General features: G+C 50.4%; 2 protein-coding genes across 2 annotated transcripts in view; one reads left to right on the forward strand and one right to left on the reverse strand.

The window, feature by feature from the left end:
• The window catches only part of RIMS4 (regulating synaptic membrane exocytosis 4), a 61,477-nt gene extending 47,814 nt beyond the window's left edge, over positions 1–13,663 (forward strand). Inside the window, exons 3-6 of the mRNA XM_075108337.1 lie at positions 2,147–2,259; positions 2,925–3,026; positions 3,284–3,423; positions 5,345–13,663. Coding sequence (XP_074964438.1) covers positions 2,147–2,259; positions 2,925–3,026; positions 3,284–3,423; positions 5,345–5,563 — 574 coding nt within the window. The 3' untranslated portion in view covers positions 5,564–13,663. The remainder of the gene's footprint in view (positions 1–2,146; positions 2,260–2,924; positions 3,027–3,283; positions 3,424–5,344) is intronic.
• Positions 13,664–16,435: 2,772 nt separating this feature from the next.
• Positions 16,436–22,476, reverse strand: KCNK15 (potassium two pore domain channel subfamily K member 15). The gene is made up of 2 exons (XM_075108888.1): positions 22,132–22,476; positions 16,436–18,692 (listed from the first exon to the last, which is right to left on the reverse strand). The coding sequence occupies exons 1-2, from the start codon at positions 22,412–22,414 to the stop codon at positions 17,779–17,781; spliced, it is 1,197 nt and encodes a 398-aa protein (XP_074964989.1). The 5' UTR covers positions 22,415–22,476; the 3' UTR covers positions 16,436–17,778.
• Positions 22,477–24,927: the final 2,451 nt, after the last annotated feature.

A 24,927-nucleotide genomic window follows, 5' to 3' on the forward strand; every position in this document is an offset into this window, starting at 1 on the left:
GCCCCATCGGGACCGGCAGAAGCCAGCTGGGTGATGGGGCAGGAGTTGTGTCCCCGCGGGGAGCAGAGTGCGGCCCAGGGCTGCCTTTGCCCCCCGGGGTGGATGGTGGCACTGGGGCTGTAACTTGCACATCTGAGGAGACAGTGATGCTGAAAACTGACAAAAGACTTCAGCCTTCTCTGCAATTAATGTCAATTATAACTCATGCTGTTTCTCTTGTATCTAAAAATATCACCCGGAGTGTTTATACAAACAGAGGATGCAGGGTGAAAAAAATACCGAACCAGGGAAAATCCGTCCTGTGCAGAGCCCCTCCCAAGCCTGTCTTGCAGGACGCTAAGGCACCCTCCTCTCTCATACCTTTTCACAAAGGTGACATTTGTGAAGAGCCCAAAGGCAGGTTTTTCTGTGCTGGAGGCTCAGCAGCTCCCTGCGTAGCAGCGATAACCAGGTGTCTCACAGAGCTGGGTCACTGCAGAGGGGAGGTGTGATTCTAGGACTCATGGAAAAGTCTGGACGTGTAATTCAGTGCCCCTGTTGCAGTGAGCTGAGCCACCCCGTGAACCTGTCATGAGGACATGTGCTAGTGACATGTCCTCTTCAGTCCCATGCATGGCGAGGTGCTGAGGTGTGTGTGCTGGCTTCCTCATTCCTCGTATGAATAAGTAAATATTCCCACGGGGCTGAAACCAGGTCTGCAAATAGCTAATGAGAGCTGAAATCCCAACCTGAAATTAAGACTCTTTTAGCTGAATAGGGTTTTAAAAAATTTTTCCTTTTTTTTTAAATGTCTTTTAAATATAACTAGCTTGCAGGGGGAATCAATGAATCTTTGTGGCTGACTCAGGCTGAGAGCCTGCGGTCCCCAGCCCGCCCTGCAGGCAGGGTTCCTCTCCGCTTTCAGTTGTACTGAATACGCAGCTTCCTCGCGGCATCCTTTCTAAGAAACAAATTTGGGGCAGCAGGGAGCTGTGTCATGACGTGGGTAATTGTCCCCTACCAAGGACATTTGGTAAAGTGCAGGAGGTTTGTAATTGCGCCTGACTTCGGCGTGCAGCAGCTTCCCTGGAGGCAGAGTGCAAAACCCAGCGCGGTAGCATGGGTACCCTGGCACAAAGCTCTTGACGTGTGTTTCAGCAGCCTGTGTTTGTTTGGCAGATGCCTGTAGGACAAAAGTTGGTGTGGAATGGTGGCCTCAAGCCTCTCCTCCTTAACCATTCGCAGCAAGTGGGGCAAGTTTACCCCGACCTGTGATACAGCTGTGTATATCAGGGTACAACTGGGTAAACCTTGATTTGTATCAGTGTACCCCAGCGTTTGACCCTTTTGTGTTGCTTCACCCATGTCCAGTGCAGTGACCAGCACCTGTAGCCATGCCGTAGACCCCACAGACTTGGGGGCTGTGTCCCCCTGACAGCTTTTGTTTTGCTGCAGTGACTGTGGCAGAGGCACTGCTGGTGTTTGAGGGTGTCGTCCCTTTAGCCTTGCACCAGTGTTCAGCTCCTCCTCATGATCGCTTCAGGCCCAGCCGCAGAAGCGTGTATGAGATCTGCAGAGTGGATGTGATGGGTGCTTCTGGTGTTGAGCAGTAGGTCAAGGTGGTGACCTTGACCAGGGTCCTCTGGTCAAGAAGGAGATCCATTGCTCTGTGCGTGAGAAATAAATAGGGAATTGAGTCCCAAAGGGATTGATGCCAGCACCCCTTGCCTCACTTTAAACTGCTGCTCTGGATGCGTTATTTTCTTCCCAGAAATGAGGATTGGGAAGGAACAGCTTACAAGAGAAATTCTGTAAGATACGCTAGGAAGGTGCTTAGATTATAATGCTGCCTAGAAGAACTGACAGGCTGCATATGAACCTGAGATGGCAGAGATTTTCCCATACAGACCGTTAGTTATAGATAAACAAGTATTAACCAACTGGTGACTGCAACCATTACAGGGTTTGGGTTGTTTTTTTTGTACCAGGAAATGAATTTTAAATGGATTCCATGTAACTGAACTGCCAGGAAATCGGCGAGCTTTGCAAGGGAAAAAGGCGTCTGTAGATACCATTAATTTCAAAGATGTATTAGATCTGGTTCTTTAGTTACTGGGTTGCTTTAAAATGCAAATTAACCACTTGCCAAAATCAATTTATTTTGCAGCTTGAATTTCAGTGGAGTCCATCTGGCATCTGCTGGGCAGTTTAGTGACTTCCTGGGGAGCATGGGCCCTGCACAATTTGTTGGGCGTCAGACCTTGGCCACCACCTCGATGGGTAAGGAACACAAAGATGTTAGGCGGCTTTAATTTAATCTCGAACAGACCACTCCTACAAGCTACCTAATAATGTGTCCAGCATCTGCGGATCTACCACTCCCCCGCTCTGTTTCTCAGTTAAATCAAGTAAGCTTGGCTGAAAGGTTTTGCTGATTGCTGCGAATGCAGCATTAATAGAAGAGCACCAGCTTTATGCTTTTCTCTGTCAGATCTGAAGGAATAGACTAAGTAAAACACAGCTAAAATCCTGAAAATGCATCCTGTGTATCTTTGTGTTTTTCTTGCTCTCTAAGGCTCACTGGTCTCTGTAAAGATTTTTTTTTTTTTTATGGTGCACCATAATTGCATTTTCCCAAGCAGCCTGCAATTCTAGGTGCTTCAGTTTGGGAGAGATTGAGAGGGCAGCTGCCACTGAAGAGTATGAGACTGAGTCACCAAAGCCATGTTAGAGGGCAGACTCTAGAGATTGCTTCTGAAAATGTGGGCTTGAATCACTGCAGAGCTGCTCCAGAGTAACGCAGGAGGAGATCAGGCACTCGAGGCCTACAGTTTGTTACAGCTTGAAGCAGGCGTGACATGTAGACTTTTTTTTTTAAAATGTTTTACTAGCCCACAGATGTATTGTTTTGAAAGTCTTTTGTCTATTTTGACATCTTGGTTTAGGGGATGTGGAAATTGGCTTGCAAGAGCGAAATGGGCAGCTAGAAGTGGATATCATTCAGGCTCGAGGACTGACACCAAAACCCGGCTCCAAAACACTGCCAGGTAGTATGCTTTGACCTCCTGAAGTAATTCACTGAGCCCCAGTCTCCTGCAGTGCTTGTGAATAGAAAAAATTTTAATTCCGCTTGGCTTCTGCAGGAATAAGCAGTCTGTATGCCGTATTGAAAAAAAGGCTGGTTAAGCAGATCTCTTCACTGCTGTAAATGCCTTCTTTAGAAATACCTGAGACATGGCACTCTGTCTTTTCTAAAGTGAGCATGCAGATTGTTTTCATATTTGACCATATTTATTTTTTCCAGCTGCTTACATCAAAGCTTACCTGCTAGAGAATGGCGTGTGCATTGCGAAAAAGAAGACAAAAGTGGCTCGCAAATCATTAGACCCTTTGTACAATCAGGTGTTACTGTTTGCTGAGAGTCCCCAGGGCAAAGTATTACAGGTAAGATGAGCAAGTCTCAGGTCTGTCCATCTGCCTCTTCCACCTCTGCTGGAAGATATTAAGTCTGGCAAGGGATCTGGGTAATTAACGTAGATGAGAAAAAGCCAATGTTTTCATTGAACAAAATGCACTCAATCTGAACTCAACAAATGGAAAGGAAAACCTTTTTTTCATACTCAAACTGATTATTATTTGACACTCTGCCAGGCAACATCGAGTGCTTACCAGAAAAAGGTTGATTTTTATTTTAATTCTTTTTTTTCCTGCCCAGTTAGAAGATAGGTAGCACATATAGATGCTAAACAGTCTTGCAGCATAGGTTGTCTTCTGCGTTTATATGTATTCAGAGCATTCTGCTTTGGCCATCACCCAATCACATATCCTCCCTTTTCTACCTCTGTTCTTTTACTGCCATACATTTTCTGCCATACTCGTATTTTCAATTCTGCACCTATGCTTCCAGAGCAAAGTGATACACATTTGTTAAGTCATACCTAAATCATTTCCATCCAATAAAGCATGGCTAAAATCCACTGGTAATACTGATGTAGTTAATCCTTGAGTTTCTGTTGCTTACTTCCACTGGCACATGAATTGCCAGTTAACCTGCTGGATCCTTTTCATTAGTGAACTCTTCCTCATTTACCTTGCTTAGAAGCATTTTCCCCTGCTGCAGTGAGATTACACGTTTTTGACTGAAATGGGGTAGGACCTGGCTTGGTCTGCTCTTGCCTTGCATTGGTTTCCCTACCTGCTGCCTTGCTGCCAGGGAAGACACTTATTCCAAGAGGATACAAAGAGGACCTTGGTTCTCTGCCAGGGGCCATGCCACCAAACCAACTTTCTGCAGTGGCTTGCCCATCTCGTGCTAACCTAAAGTGTTAATTTTTGACTTTTAATTCACATTCGTTGTCTCTCCTGCCTCATTTTACAGAAAATTGTGGTTCAGAGCCTAGGGAAAGAAGGTGTCAGGATTAGCCAGAGATCACTAGTCACCATCATAACCCATCGTACTCATCCTTTCCTCTTCAGAACATGGACTCGCTCTGGAGTCAGTCGTCACCTTTGTCTTGAGCCACATAGGGCCACTGGTCACATGCAGACCTCCAGCATGCCTAAGCCCATGACCCTCACTACATCTGTTGTTCCACCCACTGGTCTCCATCATGTCGTAAGTGTGATTCAGCTTTCCCTGCTCGTCTGCCAGCTCTCTTTCATTAGACTTTCCTCTGCGTCTGCAAGCCTTTCTCGGCAGTCTGTTCTGCTTCCCCTGCATGCCACTCCATGTGTGCCCCTTACGTCACCGGTCCCACTTGCCAGCACTCAGCTCCTGCCCTTTCTCCAGGTGAGTAGCTGTGCCTCGTCACCATCTGCCCTGTGTCACGAGCTCCGAATGCAGAAGACGTGCTCTTTTCCTCAAACTGTTGGATCTTGACCTAAGCTATTGCCCGTCCTTTTTTTTGTTGGTGTATTTTTCCAGATGAGGAGCCCTTCCTGCCCCTTTCCCAAAGGCCACCTTTTGTTGCGTCCAAGGCCCGTTACTGTGCCAGGACCAGTTTTTACATGCAGGTGTTGGAGCTGCAGCTCCAGGGATACTTTGTGCCCGCGCTGGCCCTGACCAGCGGGTAGAACAGCAGTATGGTGTCGCATCCACACGTGCGTTCACCTCTGTTGCATGGGGGGAGAACAAAAATTTCTGATAACATTAGGATTTGTAAAATGGTGCTTAAAAAAAAAAAAAAAAAATCATCAGCCAGAGCTTCACGTCACCTCTTGGTAGTGTAAACCTTTCTGCTCTTCTCGGACTGTAGTAAAGCCCTAGGAAGTTGGATGAGTGAAAAGAAGGGTTGACCAGACTTGTGCTTCCCAAGCAAGTGTGCAAGTTGGAGGATTAACTGTGCTCCCTTCTCTTGTTCCTAAGGTGATAGTCTGGGGAAACTATGGACGCATGGAACGCAAGCACTTCATGGGAGTTGCCAGGGTTCTCCTGGAAGAACTGGATTTGTCAACTTTAGCAATCGGCTGGTACAAGCTCTTCCCAACCTCCTCAATGGTAGATCCCACTACAGGCCCACTCCTGCGTCAGTCCTCACAGCTCTCCCTCGAGAGCACAGTGGGACCCTGCTGTGACAGGTCTTAGTGAGTAAGGAAGGGGACACTGCTTTTGTTTTTTAAACATGCTGTCAAGGTTTTGTTTGCTGGAACTCTGACCTCAAGCGCAATGCATGTTCAATCAGTTCTTGTGGAGCTGGAAGAGGAGGATAAACCAGTGACCTTAGACAGAAGATGAGGGGGAGGGCACTGTGCCCTCTCCGTCCGAGGAGGAGGTGCCGTGGGGCATGAGTCCTAGTTGTCAAATTAGACATACACCTCTTGTTTCACTTCTCTCGCTGTCATTCTTGGATCCTTGTTTCAGATCAGTAGTAACCCTGGAAAGTTGCAGCATTTGAAAGCATTTGGGGGGAGTAAGGAAGGTATTTTTCTTAACTGTGCATCTTGGAAATTTCTAATACAGATTCTTTCATGAGAAAGTACCTGAAAAATTCAGAGGCTGATATCAGACCTAAAGAGAGCAGAAGCAGAACGTTTCAGGGGAAGCATTGGGGTTTTTTATAAGGCCTTTCTTCTTGAAGGGAAGAAAAAGAAAGAAACCTGCAACTCTCTTTAGAATCAGTTCGACATCACTGAGTCATGTTAAATGTAACACTGTCATTGCTGTGTTTTCAAACTGTGCCAAATTACCAGCAAGTGTCTTTACTGCATTACTTGTCTAACACTGCTGATGAAGCGTACTTGGTGGGAGAATAAGTAGCGCCTACTTAGACCAGACAGTTTGAACAGAGTTCGAGTTTAGCAGGCTAATTAACTGCAATTTTGCTCAGAAAAAAACCACTGGAAGTGGGAGCTGAATATCAGACTTGCAGCTTGAGTTATGTTTTGTATTGTCAGATACAACGTTCTGCAATTTCCTGACTCCCTTACTTGTTGCTGTGCATCCTTCAGGCATGATGTCTTCTATCTCCTGCTTTTCTTCCATCTCCTTTGTACTGGTACATATCAGCTGGAGATGCTGCCCTTCCTGTTGTGCTATGGACTGACCTGAAACAGGACTGTTTTATTCTGCCACAGGAGAGGAGATTGAGGTTTCCAGGGGCGTAAAAGAAAGAAACCTCAGTTTGCCATCTGACAGGAAGGTGCTGGAGAGCATGTAACCTTCCTTGTGGAGGGAAAGGTGCTTTAGGCAGTCTCGGTAGTACTCAAACACTGTCAAGTGTCCTGCAAGAGGAGATGCAATCCCCAAAGTATGGAGAGGTAGTGGGTGAGGAATCTGAAGATGCAGTGGTCACAGCATGTATATTTTGTTAATTAAAGTGCAACACTAAGTGTAAACGCGTCTTGTAGGTTAAGCCAGTAAAGCACGTTCCCTGACCTGCCGAGCTACAGCGGCCGTTGTCAGCAGTCATGTGCTGGAGTAAGTGCGCTAGATGCTTCAGACAATTGAAAACTTATCCAGAATCACAGAGAATCTCCAAAGATTTTCTGTGGATCGACCTGTTTTCGCTAGGTTTTGTCGTGATTCTTAATGAGGATATGATGACTGCTGTCTCAGAGTAAGCTTTTGGAGATGTTTTACTTTGTGATTTAAAAGTGAAGGTCCCATGTCACGTTCCGGAATGAGCAGATTCTTGACCTGTCGTAGAGGCATACTGAACATTTATTTCTGCATGTGGACCTCAGCTTTGTTAGAATAAAAGCATGAGTGTTGAGTGGATGGTAAAAGCAGTTGCTTTTGGTCCTAGCTTGTCTATGGCATTTTAAATTATTTTGAAATACATTACAGGATAGATGAAAAAATAATAGGCCTTACAATAATCTCTGTAAAAAATGATATAATATAAAGGAGAGGGGAGGAGGAGAAGGGACATAGAATGAATAGTTTTTTGAGTCTTCAGTGGCAAAAGCCTCAACATTTCAGATAAATCTCTTGATTTCCTTGATCAAATACGTCTCTGGCCTCTCACTAATTATTTTTTCTAATCGTATTAGACAATTTCTATATATTAGCTGAAGAAAGTTTATTGCATGCTGGTCAAACTATGTTGTGGCGCTCTTTTATTTTTATTTTTTAAAAAAAGCACATTTACTGTAATTCAAGTCAGCATCTTTTCCTCTTGGTATGTAGTGAGTACTAGGCAATATTGTACAATATGTGTATGAACTAGAATAGATTAGGTAGATTTAGTGGTTTGTAGCACTGGATCTTTTAATAACTATGTCTTTAAAAGGACCGTGGGAGGCTCCAGGTACATGCCAGACCTGGCAGCAGAATAACAGGGCTTCTGTCTTAAGTTATGCTGAAAACTTTATATTGGTACTTAGTTTGGACATTATCTACCAGTAATAGCTAGATAGTCATGGTTTTCCCATGTCCAATAAGACGAATGCAACATTTCTGCAGTCTTTAATGAGGAGTAGGAGACTATATATGCCAAAAATATTCCTCCAGAAAACTTTGTTTGATGACTGTCTGTTGAAAAACTCAGTTCCTGTATGCCTGGCAAATGCAACGTGTGTCTCTATCCTGCCCTCAAAAGCTCTGCAAGCTCAGTGATGATCGGTTTAGTTACAATAGGACTACTTCACACTGAGGACTATCTTCCGTATGTTTTTAATCATGCTAAAAGGTTACTGTCACAGTAAAAAAAAGAAAAAGTTACACTTCTACTTATGCTATTTTTGTTAACATCTCAGATTCTGAAATTTGGAGGCAGTTTTAACAGTCTGCTCCGTCCTGTTTTCTTCTGCATTTTTTACATGGTTGATTGTAGTCCAGTGGTTCTCACTTTTGTTCCTACTCACTTCCGAGTCCTGTTTCTCCCCAATAAGCGAACGTTGCAACCCCTGGCTGCCACGCACAGCAAAGTCACGCGAACTGGCAAGTGCAGACGATCTTCCTTCATACAGCAGACTCACAGGAACCCTTCGGAGAGTGCCCGTGGGGTGCAGAGTGAGGCCAGGATCGTTGCACGGTACCCTACAGTCTAAATCCTTGCATCACTCATGCCTCTGATTCCTGCACTGACCATGGTGTATTATAGTTAAAAAAGAAGTAATCTAGTTATCCATCAATTTGAAGACTCCCAGTAGAGCATTCAAAGCAAGTCTCAGGCTTGGAGTAGCTTATTTTTATAAAGCCTAACCTTTTCTTCCCCCATCAGATTTGACTTGCCAGTTTCTGTCTAAGGTGATGTGATACGACAGTTGGGATTGTCAGTGTGGTCATGTAAAAAGTAGCAGTTTGCTGGAGCGATGAGCAGCTGAAAACTAAACTGTGGTCCCATTTGCAAGTCCTGACTGAGTTTTTTCCTGTGTCTGAGGCTAGCTGTTAGTTATAGTCAGGGAGGGGAGGAGAGAGGAAGAGCAGGAGACTTCAAAAAAAAAAAAAAAAAAAAAGCTTCATAGTATTTTTGCTCTGCGTGCAATGAAGGGGGATGAAACTGAGGAGAGATAAATACCTGCCCAGCTCAGGGTTGTTTCCCTGTTCCCTGTGCATGAAATACTACATTTTAATAGTTATGGGAGGATTGCTTGCTAAAAACAAATGGAGAGCCGGTCCCTAAATGTTACCTGCATTACTATTACCATGGAAAACAAGAAATCCTGATGCTGAGAGCAGAATGATCTCTCCCCAGTGGGAGTCCCCGGCACACAGGGAGAGCAGAGCACTGAAACCACGCCTTGCACGCGGCTTTGTCCTCTTTGTGGTCTGAGCAAAATGCAGCCATGGCCGTGGTTAGTCCTCGTTTGTTCAGACAAAAAAAAAAGTGATATTTTCCCAGTCTCCTGGTGTTGCTTCCCCTTTGCCCCAACACAGCTGGGATGCCACAGAGCCAACACAAGGTCCTCGCTCTGCAGTTCCACCCATGGGTCCTCATCCTGCAGCCGAAGCCACGAGGGCAGGCTGGAGCATCCCTTGGGCACTGCGCGTGGGTGTTTGTGTCCACGGGCGGGGTAAGGGCCAGGTAACTTTCTTGATTAGCCAAGTACATCCCAACTTCTTGGCCATGGATTGTTTCAAAGGACATTGCAGAATTATTTGCTTTGAATGAAAAAATATATTTATTGTTTCTAGCTACCGGATCCTTTATCAATGTACTGTTCTAAATTTGCAGGTCTTCTGGAGTACGAATATCACAAGTTCCTGTAAAGGAGCTATTTTTAAGATGTTGAGGCAGTTAACAGAATCTCAACCTAAGCATGTTTAGTAATGTTTAGACAGCAAGACAACTTTTTTATGAAACTCATTTTAAGTTAGTTTATTACATGCTGTTGGTAATATTTTAAAACAGGGAAAATATTTTTCTTTAAAGACAAAATGATGTATGTTTTTTAACAGATAACATAATTTAGTGTTTTCAAAAATGTTCAACGTTCTTGGTATGAAGTTTACTCATTCTTTTTATTTCTATGTTCCTTGTTATATTTTATCAACTTTTTTCCAAAAGAAAAGAGGCATATGTAAATAAACACCAGAAAAGAGTCCTATAAGAAATTCTGTTTAAACTGGCCATAAAATTATTAGTAAATATTTGTTATCGTTCGTTAACTCTCAGCTACTATTCAAGCCTTTGTTGAAAGAATTGATGTTGTATTTTCAAGATGAAAACTACTTAGCTAGTTTTGTCATAATCCTGTACTCTGTATAAAAATCTTTTTATAAAGAAAGTCTAATAGGCTAACAAGCAATAATATATTCCATTTGGTGTGCACAGATTGTGACTTGCAGGCTGTAGTACATATTGTTGATACAGTTTATAATTGTCTTCAATCTCAATGACATCACTTTTGAAAAAGATCCATCTTAACTTTGATTGTAAAAAACAGACTGGGCTGTTGCCTTGTGAGATATATTCATCCTATAGACTTCTCTGTGAGTATATGTGCCCATCGACATGAAATCTCTCTTAGGTGAAGAATGAAACAGCTGTAGGTGACTTCATACTACAGAGGTAAAAATAGTTTGAATATAAACTTCATGACTGTTTCAATCTCCCTGTTTTTCTTAGGCTATCTAGTATTTGTAACTCGATGAGAATGGTTCCCACTGCCACTGTAGCCCTGATAAAGCAAAAAAGACTTTGCACTCTGGGGCCACAAGTTCTGCCTGACAGCTGCCTGTTTTCCTCGAGATACCAGGGGCAAGCTAAAGGGAGGTTTTTTTCAGAGCAGCAGATTGAGCTGCTCTTCTTTAAAGGCTTTGTGGGTTATTTTGTCCATTTCATAGATGGTATTTGTCCATTTCGTTAGAAAATTCCACCCAAGGCAGAGAGATTGCACCTTTGCAGAGGATCACGGGGGACTAACGTGTAAAACAGGGACAGGCTGTTCTGTGCCATTCTTCGGAAGTTAGATAATGCTGGGCTCATCTAAAGGTTTTTCCAAAGTGGCAGAATCAGGATATTGGATTTTAAGGTAGCTCTATCACTGGTGCAGTGGATAAAATAAAACAACTTCAAAACAGCATCCCAGTTCATTGCCTGTGGGCTTCTCACAGCATTTCCCCTAGAAATAATCCTCATGTTGTTCTCAAGATTGCCAGTCCACTGGCTATGTGGACAGTAGGCCACTGGCTCAGTGGTGCTGGGAGCCCCAGTGAATGATGAAGTAATTCATGGGTTTTTGTGAAATGCTTTGGGAAGGAAAAGAGCCATGTAAATGCAAAGTGCCATCAGTAGAGAGGTCCAGGGCATATTGAGACCTGGAGCGAGCATCTAAAATGAAATTGCAGCTACCGAGTTTGAGTCAAACATTTAGAAAAGCGGATGATCAGTGAAAGCCTTTTCATATTTACCCCAGTGCACACCTGCCAAGGCGTGTATGTTTGTGGATGTCTATGTGTGTGTGTCTGTACGAATGTATACAGGCACACAGCACACAGTAATGCTTTGGAAAATGCCAGGTTCCCTTAGGGAGGTGAAATCCCTCTGAAGGGACTGGCTGGTTGTGCAGTCAGTGTCTCATTCCCTCGTATGAGTACTTTGTCCACACAAGACCCAGCAGCCAAGTCTGTGGGACATTTGTGAAGCCCGCATGGCAGAGACCCAGAGCTGCGCTCCTGCTGCGCCCTGCATGTATCTGATGGTCTGCCTGGCTTTCCAGTGTGCGCCTGTAAACGTGGTAATTCCCCAGGGAGTTTGCAAGTGATTAGGTGTTCTCAAAATGTGGCTAATGAGTCCTAAACTCACACTGCCAGACTCATCTCTGCTCAGTGGCCAACGTCCCAGTGACCAAGCAGCCGGCACGTCCATCCCTAGCCCCAGCCGCTCACCCACGGCAGCAGCATCAGACTCGCTCCTGGGGAACCTCAAGCTCTTCTCATGGTGTAGACACCCTTCTGCCCTCCCTTCCTTTTGGTAGCTGCTCTTGTCCTGGTGGAGAGGAGGAACCGAGGAGAGTTTCTTGTAGCATTTGGTTCTTTGCACTTTAGCAGCTGAAACTGAGAAGGAGCCAGGACCAGCCCTTTACAGAGCACCAGCAAACAGAGACTACGACCTAACAATTTTCCCTTCATGACTTTCCAGTAGCTAAAATGGCAACCAAAGCTATATTGTTAAACCCCACTCTCTGGGTCAGTAGACAGCCTTTGCATTTACACTGCACGCTGGGCACCTCATGCGCTTGAGCCCCCCTTGCATAGGAAGGAAAGGGCTTTGTCTTGCAGAGAGGCCATGTGGGCGCACGCAGCGTGTGTGCAGCAGTGAGCTCTGCTCACTGAGTGATGCTGGGGGCAGGAGCAACCCAAGGGAAGAATCGAGGCAATCTTCTGCTGAAGCACTGCCCGCAAGCTTTCCAGGAGCTAGATATTTGTAGTTGCTTGTGCACCACAGATTGGGATAGCTGCCCACTGGGGCTCCAGCTCCCACTCAACACCAGCCTGGAACTTTAAATCATGCAGCAGTTTTTCTTTTAGGGCTGCTGCTCCTTATCCAGTGCTGCTCACTGGTCTCTGCTTTGGTGATTCCACCTCCTTGACCTGGAGCTGGTTTTGGCTGTTTTTGGAGCAAGGAAGAGCAAGGTTTGTAGAGTGAATCTAAGGCATGTTCCCCTAGCTTCACCGCCCTGGGCTTGCCTTCCTCCTGCGAGCTGCAGGCTGCTCCCTGCGCCAGGTGGAAAGGGCGTCCTGGGGATGCTGTGCCTCACCTGAGACCCCCTCCCGCAGCACTGCCATGGCCTGCGGGATGCTGCTGTCCTGCCCATGTTTTGTGGCAGTCCGGAGTCAGACCACAGGGGCCGCTTCCTTTCCTGTCCTTGGTAGGAGCTAGGTCTCTTCTGCAGGGGCTCTGCAGCTCACGCAGACGTGATGTACCATACAGATGGCCAGGAGAAGGCAGGGACAGGGAGGGAGCTGCCTCTGTGCTGGCCAGGGAAAGGGCAGCTCCCAGCGAGCTTTCTTCCAGGTTACCTTTGCTTTCCCCTGCAGCCGCTGCTCCCTACATGGGTTCTCCCTTCCCTCTTGATATGAGGCCTTATTCCAACCCGAGGGGACTGAGGCTGCCCGAAGCATCTCTTTGCACTGAGGCATCCATCCCACACTGCCTGCGGGGAGCCCCGGGGCGGTGCTGCAGAGCTGGCCTCTGCTTGGGGATGGAGCCGCCACCCCCAGCACATCCACGCTCCCACCTCCCCAGCACCAGCGTGCCGGCGCTCTGCCTTGTACCCCCACGGCCCAGGGGCCTGGCCACAGTAGGGAAATCTGCTTTCATGGGGTTAAACCTTTTTACTTCATTAACTGCTCCACAAAAACCAATAGCTTTGCAGGGGCGCTACGCGGTTGCTACCACTCCTCTTGCCTTTTCATAGGAGTGGGGGCAGCTGATCTGCTCTTTTTGGCCTCCGTAACCCTCTCCAAACATTTTTGGAGGTTTTTAACATCATCTGGTGAGACGTAATCTCTGTGGAGCTGGAGGGAACACAGGCAATGGAGCCGGGCAGCCTGCTTGCCACTGTGGCGACTCACTTGAGGTGCATGGGCTGCCTTGGGTGGAAGGTGGGATGCTGTCCCGGCAGCGCTGGTGTGCTGCCGGCTGCTCATCTGTAGTTGGGAGAGGGTTCTGCTGTACTTTTTTCCTGTCTGTAGGTTTTATTCAGACAATATGTAATGATTGAGTGATTTACAATTCAGTGTTAAGCTAATGAAAACGTTGAAAATGGTGATAATAAAACCTTTTTTTTCCTATGGTGTGTTGGAGGCTTTTTGTGGAGTATCTGCCCTCTGTTGCCACCACCGTTATCTTCAACCCAAGATTTCAGCTGGCCCATCCCTTCTCCTTTTGCCTATCAGGCATGAGAGCAGCTCAGCCTGGTGTGTCCCAGCACTGTCCCAGGCTCCTTCCCAGTGCTCTCTGTGGAAGGGCCCTCTTGAATCAACCCCAGCTTCAAACCTGCATTTCCCTGTGCCATTTCCGGATGTAATTTGGCAGTGGGTAGCTCCAGGCCCAGAGCTAAGCTTGCTCCCAGCTTTTACTTTGCTCACTACATCAATCAAAAGTCTTCTGCTCTTGCTGTTTTCTTCCCAAGACCCTTCATGGTCAACACTGGCCATTCGAGGTTGATTTAGAAACCCTGGAGGTGAAAGTGCTGCTGGCAGGAAAAAAATACCCCTGGCTCAGGCTGCTGGGAATAGCAAGAGTCAGTGTGGGTGCAGGAGGAGCCTGGGGACCCTCAGGGAGGGAGACCCATGGGTGTTACTGGGTGTGCAGCTACTGCCTGGTCCTGGATGGCCTTGAGCTGGGAGCATTTGGGGGCTCTGGTGTGACTCCTGCTGTGGGAGGAGGTGGTAACAACAGGCAGCATTCCCTGGGGAGCTGCTGCAAGCCCTTTTCCCATGGGAATTACAAGGGATCACAAAGTCCCAGTTCACTGAGAATTTCTTAAAGGTTTTTCTCGTGCCTCCAAATCCCAGCGCAGGTCATCAGGGCAGGACCCCACCCAGCCACCTACCCACCCCAGCTACACCCCCTGGGGAGCAGTGGTGGAGGACAGAGGAGGATGAGGATTTCTCCAGTGGTGCAAGTGTCTGGGAGGTTGGGACAGCCCAGCCCAGCCCAGCATGGCTGGGATGAACAGCATCTCCCACCCTCAGACCACTACCAGCCTCCAAAAGCAGGATGGGGCTCAGGCAGTCACTAAGCAACTAAGCTCCCCAGCAGCGCTGCCTAGCAGCTTGGGCTGCACAAAAGCAGCAATAAACCCGAGCAGGTGCCCTGCTTTCTGCGCCGTCAGCTTATTACCAGCTCCATCCTCCGCCCGAGACAGGCTCTGGAGTACAGACGTCACGCTGTCAGCCCTGGTGCTTATGCTGGGCTTTGCCTTTGCATTGTTGCAGGGTGGGCTCTGCGACACGAGCGTGGAGCCACTGAGCACTGGCAGCGCTGCACTGAATCCAGAGGGAGAGTGCAAGGCTGGCTCAGCCTTCGGGTTGTGGTTGTCTCACTTCCAGCTCCAGAAGAGGTGGGTTTCACCAGGGCGATGCCATGTGGGCTCTGACTTGTGTATGAATTGAAGAGCTGCTTCCTTCAACGAGAGTGGAAGGAGGGTGAGAGGTGCCAGCTCCCTCCTGGCCACTCAGAGGGTGTCCCAGGTGCAACACTGAAAGGGTGGGAGATGGCCCTCTGCTGCACAGCTCTAATGGCAAGGGCACCACAGCACACCCAGGCCTCGGGGTGACAGCCTTGGTGAGGGTGGGTGGAGATGGGACACGGCAACAAAGGGCCGAGCTGGTGGGATCAGCATGAAATGACACCACTGAGGAGCTGAGAAGCCAATGAAAGCCTCATTTTTAAGCCTGTTTTAAATGCTCACAGCTTCCTTTCTCTCCCCCTCTTCCCCCCTGTCTGTTTAAACCAAGGCTTACACAGCTGGTCCAGATTTGGGGCCACTGGTGCTAAGCAATGCAGCTGCTGAGCACCTGGGGGAACTGCAGCCAGGGCATTTTGGTGGTGGGAAGCTGTCCACCCCCTGCCCTCCTGCCAGCGAGATGCCACACAGCCCGAAGGGCCCTGGGGAGCATCCAGGCGAAGGTCTCGCAAACCAGCCCCTCGTGCCAGCCCAGCAGCACCTGCGCCATCCTCCCTGCCTGAGCGCCCCAGGCCGCGCAGCGTGGGCCTGCGCCCGTGTGCTCCTGCCGCCGCTGTCCCTTCCCTGCCCACACGTGGGACAAGGGGATGGGCTGAGGCCGGGAAGGGCCAAGCATCTGGCATGAGAGTCCTGCTGCCTGGGTGCAGGGAGGATGGATCTACTGTGGCCACATCACACCCCGAGAGTGGGTGTAAAGTCCTACCTCTGCCTCCAGTGGGGTGGAGAACCTGGCAGGGAGCAGGCAGGCATGCCAGAGAACACACCCCAAATAAACGCACCAGGCAAGGGACCCCCCTCACCTACCCAGGCAGCGCAGCAGCCCCCCAGCAGACCTGCCCTGCATGCACTGCTCTGCTCTTCTGCCAGCCGGCCCCAGCAATCAGACCTCCTGCCTATCCCTGTACTTGCCTGCTTTGTCATCACCTGTCTCAAAGCCCAAATCCCTGCCATTTTAGAGACTGGAACAAGAAAGACCCAGTCATAACAAGCCTGCACAGATTTGGGGTGACTTCAAAGTCCAAAGCTGCCTCCAGGGAAGCCCAAGCACCGGGAAAGATTGAAAACATGAAGGTCACTGGCCAGGGAGGGTGGAGGAGCCCAGGACATCCCCGTGCAGGGGGCAAAGACACCATCCCATGATGGGCAACAAGACCCAGCTGCTTCCTAGCTCTGAGTCAGCCACTCCACCCCCACCCTCAATGCCCAAACATCCCAGTGAACATCCACAGGGATAATAACCCTGGATATAAACACTGCCCACAACTCTGTGGCAGGGGAGCCAGCCCTGGCATACTCCTGCAACTGTGGAGTACTGGGGTTTAGGGCTCACACACATCCCCCCGCTCCCCATTGTGACAAATAACCAACCACCACCAGCTGGAATCACCTTTTATTAAACTGCCCAGAACAAAAAGAGGAGAGAGCAAAACTTGCCCTGAGGCTTTCCCAATGCTGGCACTCTGCATGCCTTCCCCACAAGAAGGGTATCCTCCTCCAGGAAATCCCCCCTCAGAGGGTATTTTAGATAGAACTATAAGTGAAAATGCCCCTTTATTGAGGAAAAAACGGAAATGGAGCTCCTACCACTGTCAGAGCCCAGTCCTGCTTTCTGGCAGATGAGGCAGGATGGACATGGGCCATGTCAGGGGGCACCAGGGTGGGGCTGTGCAGGTACCGCATCCCACCTGGGGACACACACCAAGATATGATCACCCCACCTCTGATAACGCCAGCAGCAGTGAGCACAAACCCATGGCTCATGGGGACTGGGAGGAGGCGAGGAGCAGGCATGCTTGCTGGGCTGACCGCTGGAGGAAAGGTGCTGATGGAAAGGGTGATTTTAGCTACCGATCTCAGCAAGGACAAACCCTCTGCAGGTGGCTATACATGGCTCAGGGAGGCTCTCCCTGGGGCTGTGTCCTTAGCACAGTCTGGGCTCATCACGGAGGAGGGCTATGGGTTGGAGGAGTTCAGCTTCCCCTGCAAATGGGACGCAGTATCTCACCAGCCATCTCAGCCTGGAGGACCTACCAGCCGTGAGGTGAGGTGTGCTGGTGGGTAAGTGCATGGACCTCCAGCTTCCAAAAGTACTGAGCCAGCCGCAAGCCTGAGCTTAGACCTGGAGGGCTGGTAGTGGGAGATGCAGTGCCATGAAGCTGTCCCCATGCGCTGAGCAGCAGGACTGCCGCCTGTCCCCTCCTGGCCACCCACCAGCTGCAAACCTGCTGTGTGCACTGACTTACCTGCACCTGCTGCTGGGGGACAACTTAAAGATCTTCAACCCTGCAGGGCTCACTAAGACAGGCTTTGCTTTTGATATGCTCTCAGCAAGAGGCATGTGCTGGCAGCAGCCACAGCAAAGGTTAGGCAGGGTGGGAGGGCAGCAACGCCTCTGTTTGGGGAGCAGGGAGGTGGGAAAGCAAACCTACAGCTTGCTGGACTTCACATCGGGGGGCCTCTTGCCAGACCCAAATGCTTGAACCTACTTGGGAGGAAAAAGCAAAGAAAAACTAACAATGTCACTCAATGCCTGCAAAAAGGAATGATTAATTCTCAACAGGGTTAAAAGGCTCCTGCTGGACCCTGCATGGGGCTGGCTGCCAGCTGAAAGGGGAGAGGAACAGAAGAAATGAGAGCGGTAAAAGAAGGACCTGACATCTCTGTTCTTAATTTACCATAGTAAGACTCTAGCACTGAGTACAGCTCAGCACACACTCCTTAGATGGATTTCCTCCGCAGCCGGGGGTGTTGCCGGCAGCGAGTGCTGTTGGATGATAAAGTGCTCCCTGGGGAAGAGCCGGTCTGACCCCGTGTGCTCAGGGACACCTCGTCGATTTTGTAGGAAATGGAGTTGTAATACACGGGGTTGGTGTGGCAGCTCAGGGTCTCCGGGTGGGAGGGTACCGGGCTGCCGCACAGCTGAGGTCTGTAGCACAGGCACGTGCAGAAGGAGGGCACCGCAGCCGCCGAGTTGGCCAACTGGCGCCGCTGCCTCTCCACATCCTCCTGCATCAGCGGGATGAGGTTCATCTGGCTTGTCCTGTCCTCCACGGGGAGAAAAATAGCATTGCTGCTCTGGCTGTCTGCTTTCGGCTTGAGGTGGATGTTGTTCTGGGCTCTCCTCAGTGAGGCTCGCTCTTCGGCATCCCGCCGCTCATCCTCCGAGTTCATTGTCAGAAACCGCAGCACCACCAGGTTGAGGAAGGCACCGATGACGGTCAGGCCTACCAGGATGTACATGAAGCTGAAAGCCACGTACGGGGGCTTCTTTTGCAAAGCCTCATTCTTCTGCAGAGCCACAAAGTCTCCAAAGCCAATAGTGGTCAAGGTTATGAAGCAGTAGTAGTAAGCATGAAAGAAAGTCCAGCCCTCAAAATAAGAGAAGGCTGCTGCACCGATGCACAGGGTCCCCATGCAGGACAGAAAGCCAACTAGGACCATGTTCTCCATGGAGACGTTGGTTGTCCTCATGCCCAGACATTTCTTGATCTTCTTGAGCAGTAGCCGCACGACAGTGTTCATGCGCTCCCCCAGGCTCTGGAACATGACCAGTGTCAGGGGGATTCCCAGGATGGCATAGAACATGCAGAAAACTTTGCCGGCGTCTGTGCCTGGGGCAGCGTGCCCATAGCCTGCAAAGGAAAGAGAAAAGGCAGGTGTCAGGCCCTCAACGGGGTTTCCAGCTAGTCTTCCCTGGGACCAAGAGGTGAATGGGGGGGCGGGAATGGAAAATGAATCAGTGACAGCTCTGCAGGCAATGCTAATGGGGCCACGGGATGCCGCATCCTTTGGGATGATGGCACACCGCAGTGTCATGTGGGCAGAACCTCATTTGGCCTCTAAAGAGAGAAGGTATCCTCCTGAGCTTGTATGAGATCATGGGGGCCAAGAGGAGCCCTACAGCTGGATTGGGGTCTGCAAGCCTTCTGCAGCTCACACAAGCCATTTAGAGACAATGATGCCATGCCAATGCTGGGTCTGCCGGGTAACCTGAATCCCCACAGTGAGGGAGGACAGAGGCTCCACAGGGTGATGAGGCAGCACCAGATCACCCTGCGTGAAGATACGCACCCAGCCAGTCCCATCCACAACTGTCCTGGCAGGGCCATTGTCACCTCCCTCTGGCACCTGCTCCTGCCCCTCCTGTCCCCTAAGCCCTCCAGTGTCACATGCATCTTTGATTCTCAGCTGTATGGCCATTTGCTGCATGGCCTGTTGGATAGGAGCTATAGGGCCCCTGTGCTACAGGGCCAGTTCCTGCAGGAGCAGCTAAGTCTGGGGGGACTTCTGCAGAGCAACTTCAGATTTACTCCAATGTCACTAAGACTCAGCTGTAAAGAAATGCTGGATCCTTGGGGAGGAGGGGTTGTGCTGTTTTAAATTCAGGGAAGTATTTATGCCACCACAGCCCTGTCAGCCCTTGTCCTGGGGACAAGGAGCTCAAGGAGGACGAGGTTCTCCTTGAACGCCTTCTGAGACTTAATTTCCCCACCTTGCTCCAAGTTTCAGAGCTGTGAGTCAAAGACACACACAATTATACTGTGAGTCGTAATTCAGAGTAATCTTCGGACTCCAGTAATTCTGTGCCTGCCTCACTTAATTATAGAAGCTTAACAGAAATCGGTGGCCTTTGACCTAAGCGGATGAGTGACTAAGTGCAAGGGAGTCACGCAGCGCAGGGAGTAATGGCATCCAAAGGCATCCAAGCATTTCTTTTGAGTTTCTATGAGAAATTAGCAGGGCTGGAAACTTCTTTTCTGAAGGCACCTGCAGAACAGTGCCGGCTCCTTCCCATGCTGCTGCGCGGCCTTTTGCAAACAGCTATTTGTATTTTCACTTTTTTCCAAGTAACCACATGACTTTTACATGAAGATATGGGAGGAAAAAGCCCCTTTGTTATTTCTCAGTCTTGTTCAAAGCCGTGACTTGGCTTCACTTCTGCCTCTGCTACCAGTGGCTTTCCAGGACTCTTAGGGAAGCTGTTAGCATGCGGTGATGGGAAGACCAGAGGATGGTAACTATGTTGTCCCAGGCTCCCAAGCACACCTCCCACTCCAGGAAACTCCTGCCATGGGACAGGGCTGGGAGGTTGAGGTCAGCATTATCCTTGACTGTGCTCTGCTCCAAACTGCAAGCAGGCAGGAAGGGACTGGTTTCTGGTTGCTCTGTCTGTTCAGAAACCCACGCAATCAAAAATTATAAACTTAATGCCCGCATGCCACATTTCACAGAATACAGAGCAGACATGAGACTGCAGTGGCAAAGAACGCCAGGTCAGATCCGAGCTTTATAACAGAGTCCAATTATCAGGTCCTAGGCTACAAGATAATACAATGACAGCAATGAGGAGGTAAATATAATGATCCAGAGAGCAGTAAGTGGAAAAACAGTTGTTGTACCCTAAGAGACTGCTGAAAAAGCATTTGACTGATGCTTTCAAAATGACAAAGGGAATTAGAAAGAGTAAACACAGCTACATTAACATTAAAACTGAGACTCGGAGCACAGCCCCATATAAAGAGAACTGATGTGCCAGTGTTTTAGAAATATGGCACCTGGGCTGAAATTATTTATTGCATGGGGTGTGTGATAAGCGTAGCAATTGTTTGTCACAGTCAACAGAAAAATAATGTAAATGAAGCTATAACTTGTCACAAGATGACGGAGATTTTCACTGAAGCCATTCATCCTCCCCTCCAGCTGGGGCCTGACACTAACTACGCCCTGAGCCCATCGCTGTTTGCTGGCCACGTGTGTTGCCAGCTGCACAAACCCCACGCCACATCTCGTGGGGGCACATGGAGCCCACCAGGGCGGGGGGGTACCTGCCCCTCCGCCACCTCTTGTCCCCTGGTAAAGCAGCACAGGTGATCCCACCAGCCCCTGTCCCGCGGGATGATGCTTTCGGCTACCAGACATATTTCACCCAGCCCCAGCCCCTCCGTAAGGCTGAGCCCCACCCTACAGACGAGGAGGTGGCTGCTGGGTGTGGAAGGGCAGAATTTGGCCTCGGGGTTCCTGTCTCCAAAACACTCCTGCTGATTGAAATCCCAGCACAAGCAATGACATAGGCACAGGATCCCACACCTGTCTACCCCCATGCGATGCTCAGGGTGCATGGATTAATAAAAGTGAATTAATTAAACAATGCTAAACTCCCATGTGGCTAATCTCAAGTAGAATTAAGGCAATCCTCATTCAATTTAGTTTCATTCTTGCAAAACTGAAGAGGGTGAACCAAGGCTGGGCTCTAGTACAGGTAAGTATGTCTACATGGGGGTTTAATGTGACTCAAGCACTCCTCTCCAAGCTAGTTGACACCCATGTCTCTGCAGGTTCCCATGCAGGCAGAGCGAGGTTCGGTGTCCGGTGGCTGTCTTGGCACCCTGAAGCAGGTCTTGCACAGCCAAACAACACAGCCAGTTTTGAGCTGGCAAAGAATCCAACAGTTCTTGCCCAGCTCTTCAGCCTGGCTTGCTGGCTACACCGCACAGAGGACAGACGTGGCTCACACCTCTGCCCTCCTACACCCCTACCAACTTCTGCAGCTGCCTGCCCCAAAGGTGCCTGCAGAAGCTCCAGGTGCTGCTGCCTCGCTGGGACAATGTGCACGTCACGTTTTGTGGCCCCAGCCATAGCAGCACCCCCAGCATCCCCCAGAACCAGCTGGCCACCAGCCTGCCTGTGGATTACCTCTCCCACCGCTGGGCACTGGGTCAGCTCGGGGTCCCCGCCTTGCAAGGGCAAGACCTGCCTCTCCCATGCAGGCAATTGCCCCGGGCTGTCCCGGGGCACCCGGAGGTGATGGAAGTGTGGGAGGTTGTCGAGATGCAGAGGTGTGGGGACGGAGGGATACGGGGGTTTGACAGTTGGACTTGATGATCCTAGAGGTCTTTTCCAACCTTAATGATTCTGTGATTCTGTAGGTGTGGAGGTGATGGGGTGCAGGGATGTGGGGATAGAGGGATACAGGGATGTCGGGATGATGGAGTGCAGGGATGTGGAGGTGATGGGGTGCAGGGATGCGGGGATGGCAGGGCGCAGGACGCACGCCGGGATGCCAGCACTCACCGATGGTGGTGATAACCGTGATGGCGAAGTAGAAGGAGCCGGCGAACTTCCACTGGCGCCCGGCGCGGTGCGGCTCGGCCTGCAGCACCAGCCGCTCCAGCTCCCGGTAGTCGTCGGCGGAGAAGCGGTACTTCCTCCGCAGCTCCCCGCGCTTCTGCTCCAGCAGCCGCTTGCGGCCGCTCTCCGCCTCCGACTCCAGCGCATCGAAGACGGCGGCGCCCACCAGCAGGTAGGAGAAGATGCAGAGGATGAGCGCGGCCGTCCGCAGGTTCTGCCGCTTCATGGCGAGGGGCGGCCGCGGCGCCTCAGCCCGGGCTCCGCATGGCCCCGCCGCCCCCCGCGGCCCCGCCGCGCGGCCCCCGCACCGGCCCCGGCCCCGCGCCCGCGCCCCGCCCCCTGCGCGCCCCGCCTGCGCGCCCGCGCACCGCCCGCTGCGCGCCCGCGCACCGCCCGCTCCTCGCACCGGGCACCGGCTCCTTCGTGCACCGGGCACCGCCTCCTGCGTGCGCCGGGCACCGGCTCCCCCGGCAGGAGCTCCTGTGGCCGCCAGGCACCACTCCTGCGTGCGCCGGGCACCAGTGGCCCGGGCACCGGCTCCTCTGGGCACCGGGCACCGGCTCCTCTGGGCACCGGGTACCTGCTCCTCTGGGCACCGGCTCCCCGGGCACCGGCTCCCTGGGCACCAGCTCCTGCAGGCACCAGCTGCTTGAGGCACCAGCTCCAGCATGCACAAGTACTGGTTCGCATTTGTACGCAGACTGGTTCCTGCATGCCCTGAGCCCACCGTGCCTGGCAGCACTGGCCAGAGCTGGCAGCCCCAGGCTGCAGGTGAGCCCTAGAAAGGCCGTGCTTCATCCCACACTGGTCACATCAATAACAGCCCCATTCCCCAAAGTTGCGCCTGGCTGGTGCTCCCAGGCTGGAGGAGTTTCTTGTGCCAGCGCCCTCACCGCCTGCCCTGCCTGAAAGCGGGGACCTTTGGGGTTTGTGGGCTGCCACTGCTCCCGCGGCCCTGCGGTGCATCCCTGTGCGGGCAGCCCTCGCCCCCGTGGCTCCATCCATCTCTGGGCAGGGAGGTGCTGCTTCACACCCACAGCAGCGAGGAACGTGCCGCGGTGTGTGTTATCTGTGGTATCTGCTTTTTCCAGCCAGTCAGCAGAGCGGATGGTCTGGCCTGCTGTGTCCAGTGCTGTTTTAAGAGAGCAGAAAGGAACAAAATAATCAGGTTCAGCGTTTCTGACCATTCCTTTGACATGTTCATCAGACGCTGCAGGTGTGGGGGGACGCAGGGCCCACCAGTGCTGCGCTGGCGTGGGGAGCAGCGAGCAGAGCCTCCTTGTGCTGATGCCCTGCAGGCAGCCCTGGTCGGCTCGGAGGTGCAAGGAAATTAGCTGTTGTAGGAGACAGAGCCCACAAAGTGAAGACCCTGTTTCTCATTACTGGTTTCCTGAGCATTTATGTAACCCTTATGTTTCACTTTTAAAAATAGATACTTTTCTGAGTTGTATGTTGCAGGAGATAATATCTCCTTCAAGAAATAAACTCTCCGTCTTTTGACTGGGAATAAAACAAACATGGAAAACGAACGAACAAGCAGGCTTACATTCCCCTTTATCCATCCGTCTCACTTCTCTCTCTGGAGAAGCCATGACGCTTTGGGCTTTAATTGCCGCAGAGGTGGTTTGTGCTGGACATGAGAAAACCTTCTAACCGTGAAGGCAGTGAAACACTGGAACAGATTCCTTGGGGAGATTGTGGCAGCCCCATCACTGGAGGAGTTTAAAAATAAGATAAGCAGATGTCTGCCAGAAGTGCTCTGGGTAGAGCTGTGCCCTCCTGGAGTAGGAGATGACTTGATGCCCTCCTGAAGCCCTTTTCAGCCCTGCCTTCTGCATTTCCATGGCCAGCACGAGGGACACGGTGCCCTTTCCCACTGTAATTGTGAACTTTTTTTCACCCTGGACACTTGCCACTTCCCTCCTCCTTGCTGAGCCTTCGTGCCAGCACCATTAGTGAAAGTTGTTATTGAAGCTAAAATACAGGCTCCAGCATCCATCAGCAGCAGCACAAGCTGTCAGTGGATTCCTGTTTGACATCGTAGCACTTGCAGCCTCCTAAATCACACTGCATAGCCTTCGCTGGAGGAATGAGCTGGTTTATGCCCTCCTTGGTGTTGTTTGCAGCCCTGCTAATGGGGCCTGGCATGCCATCAAACCTCCAGACCCAGAGCAATGTGGGGGCTGCCTGCTAGAGAAGATGCACTTCACCTGCTACCGTCCAGCTGCTGGTGATTCATTTCTACTGGTCAACAATGACACCCCACCTCGAAGACAGTACACAGTGCTGCCAGTTGCGCTCCTGTTGGTTCTGTTACAGAGGAAGCAGATCTCACGGTGATTGCATCACTGGCTGCCTGTCACATGTCTTTTAGGAGGGGTTCTGGAGCCTACAGTGCCTTGCAGGTCAAATTCTGGTGTCCCCAGGTAATATTTGGAGCATGAAGCCGATGTTGTAGCATGTTGTCCAAAGCCAGCCGCTCTGTGCAGCTGTTGGGCCAACATGCCAGTGCAGGTTCAAGCATCCAAAACCCTCAGAGGGGCTCTCCAGCCACAGGAGGAGATTGGCACAAGCTACTTGCACAGTTTCCTTAGCAGCAGCATCAATCATAAATGGTCATGGGCTACCTAAATCCTCCACATTTTATTTCCAAACATCTGTCTGCAATGACAGCCAGCAGTGCTTGGGCAGAGGCGGTAGAGCATGGCCTCATCAGAGCACTACCTACATAGGGAAGAG

The sequence above is a fragment of the Phalacrocorax aristotelis genome, chromosome 13 (assembly GCF_949628215.1).
Source record: "Phalacrocorax aristotelis chromosome 13, bGulAri2.1, whole genome shotgun sequence".
Classification (NCBI taxonomy): Eukaryota; Metazoa; Chordata; class Aves; order Suliformes; family Phalacrocoracidae; genus Phalacrocorax; species Phalacrocorax aristotelis.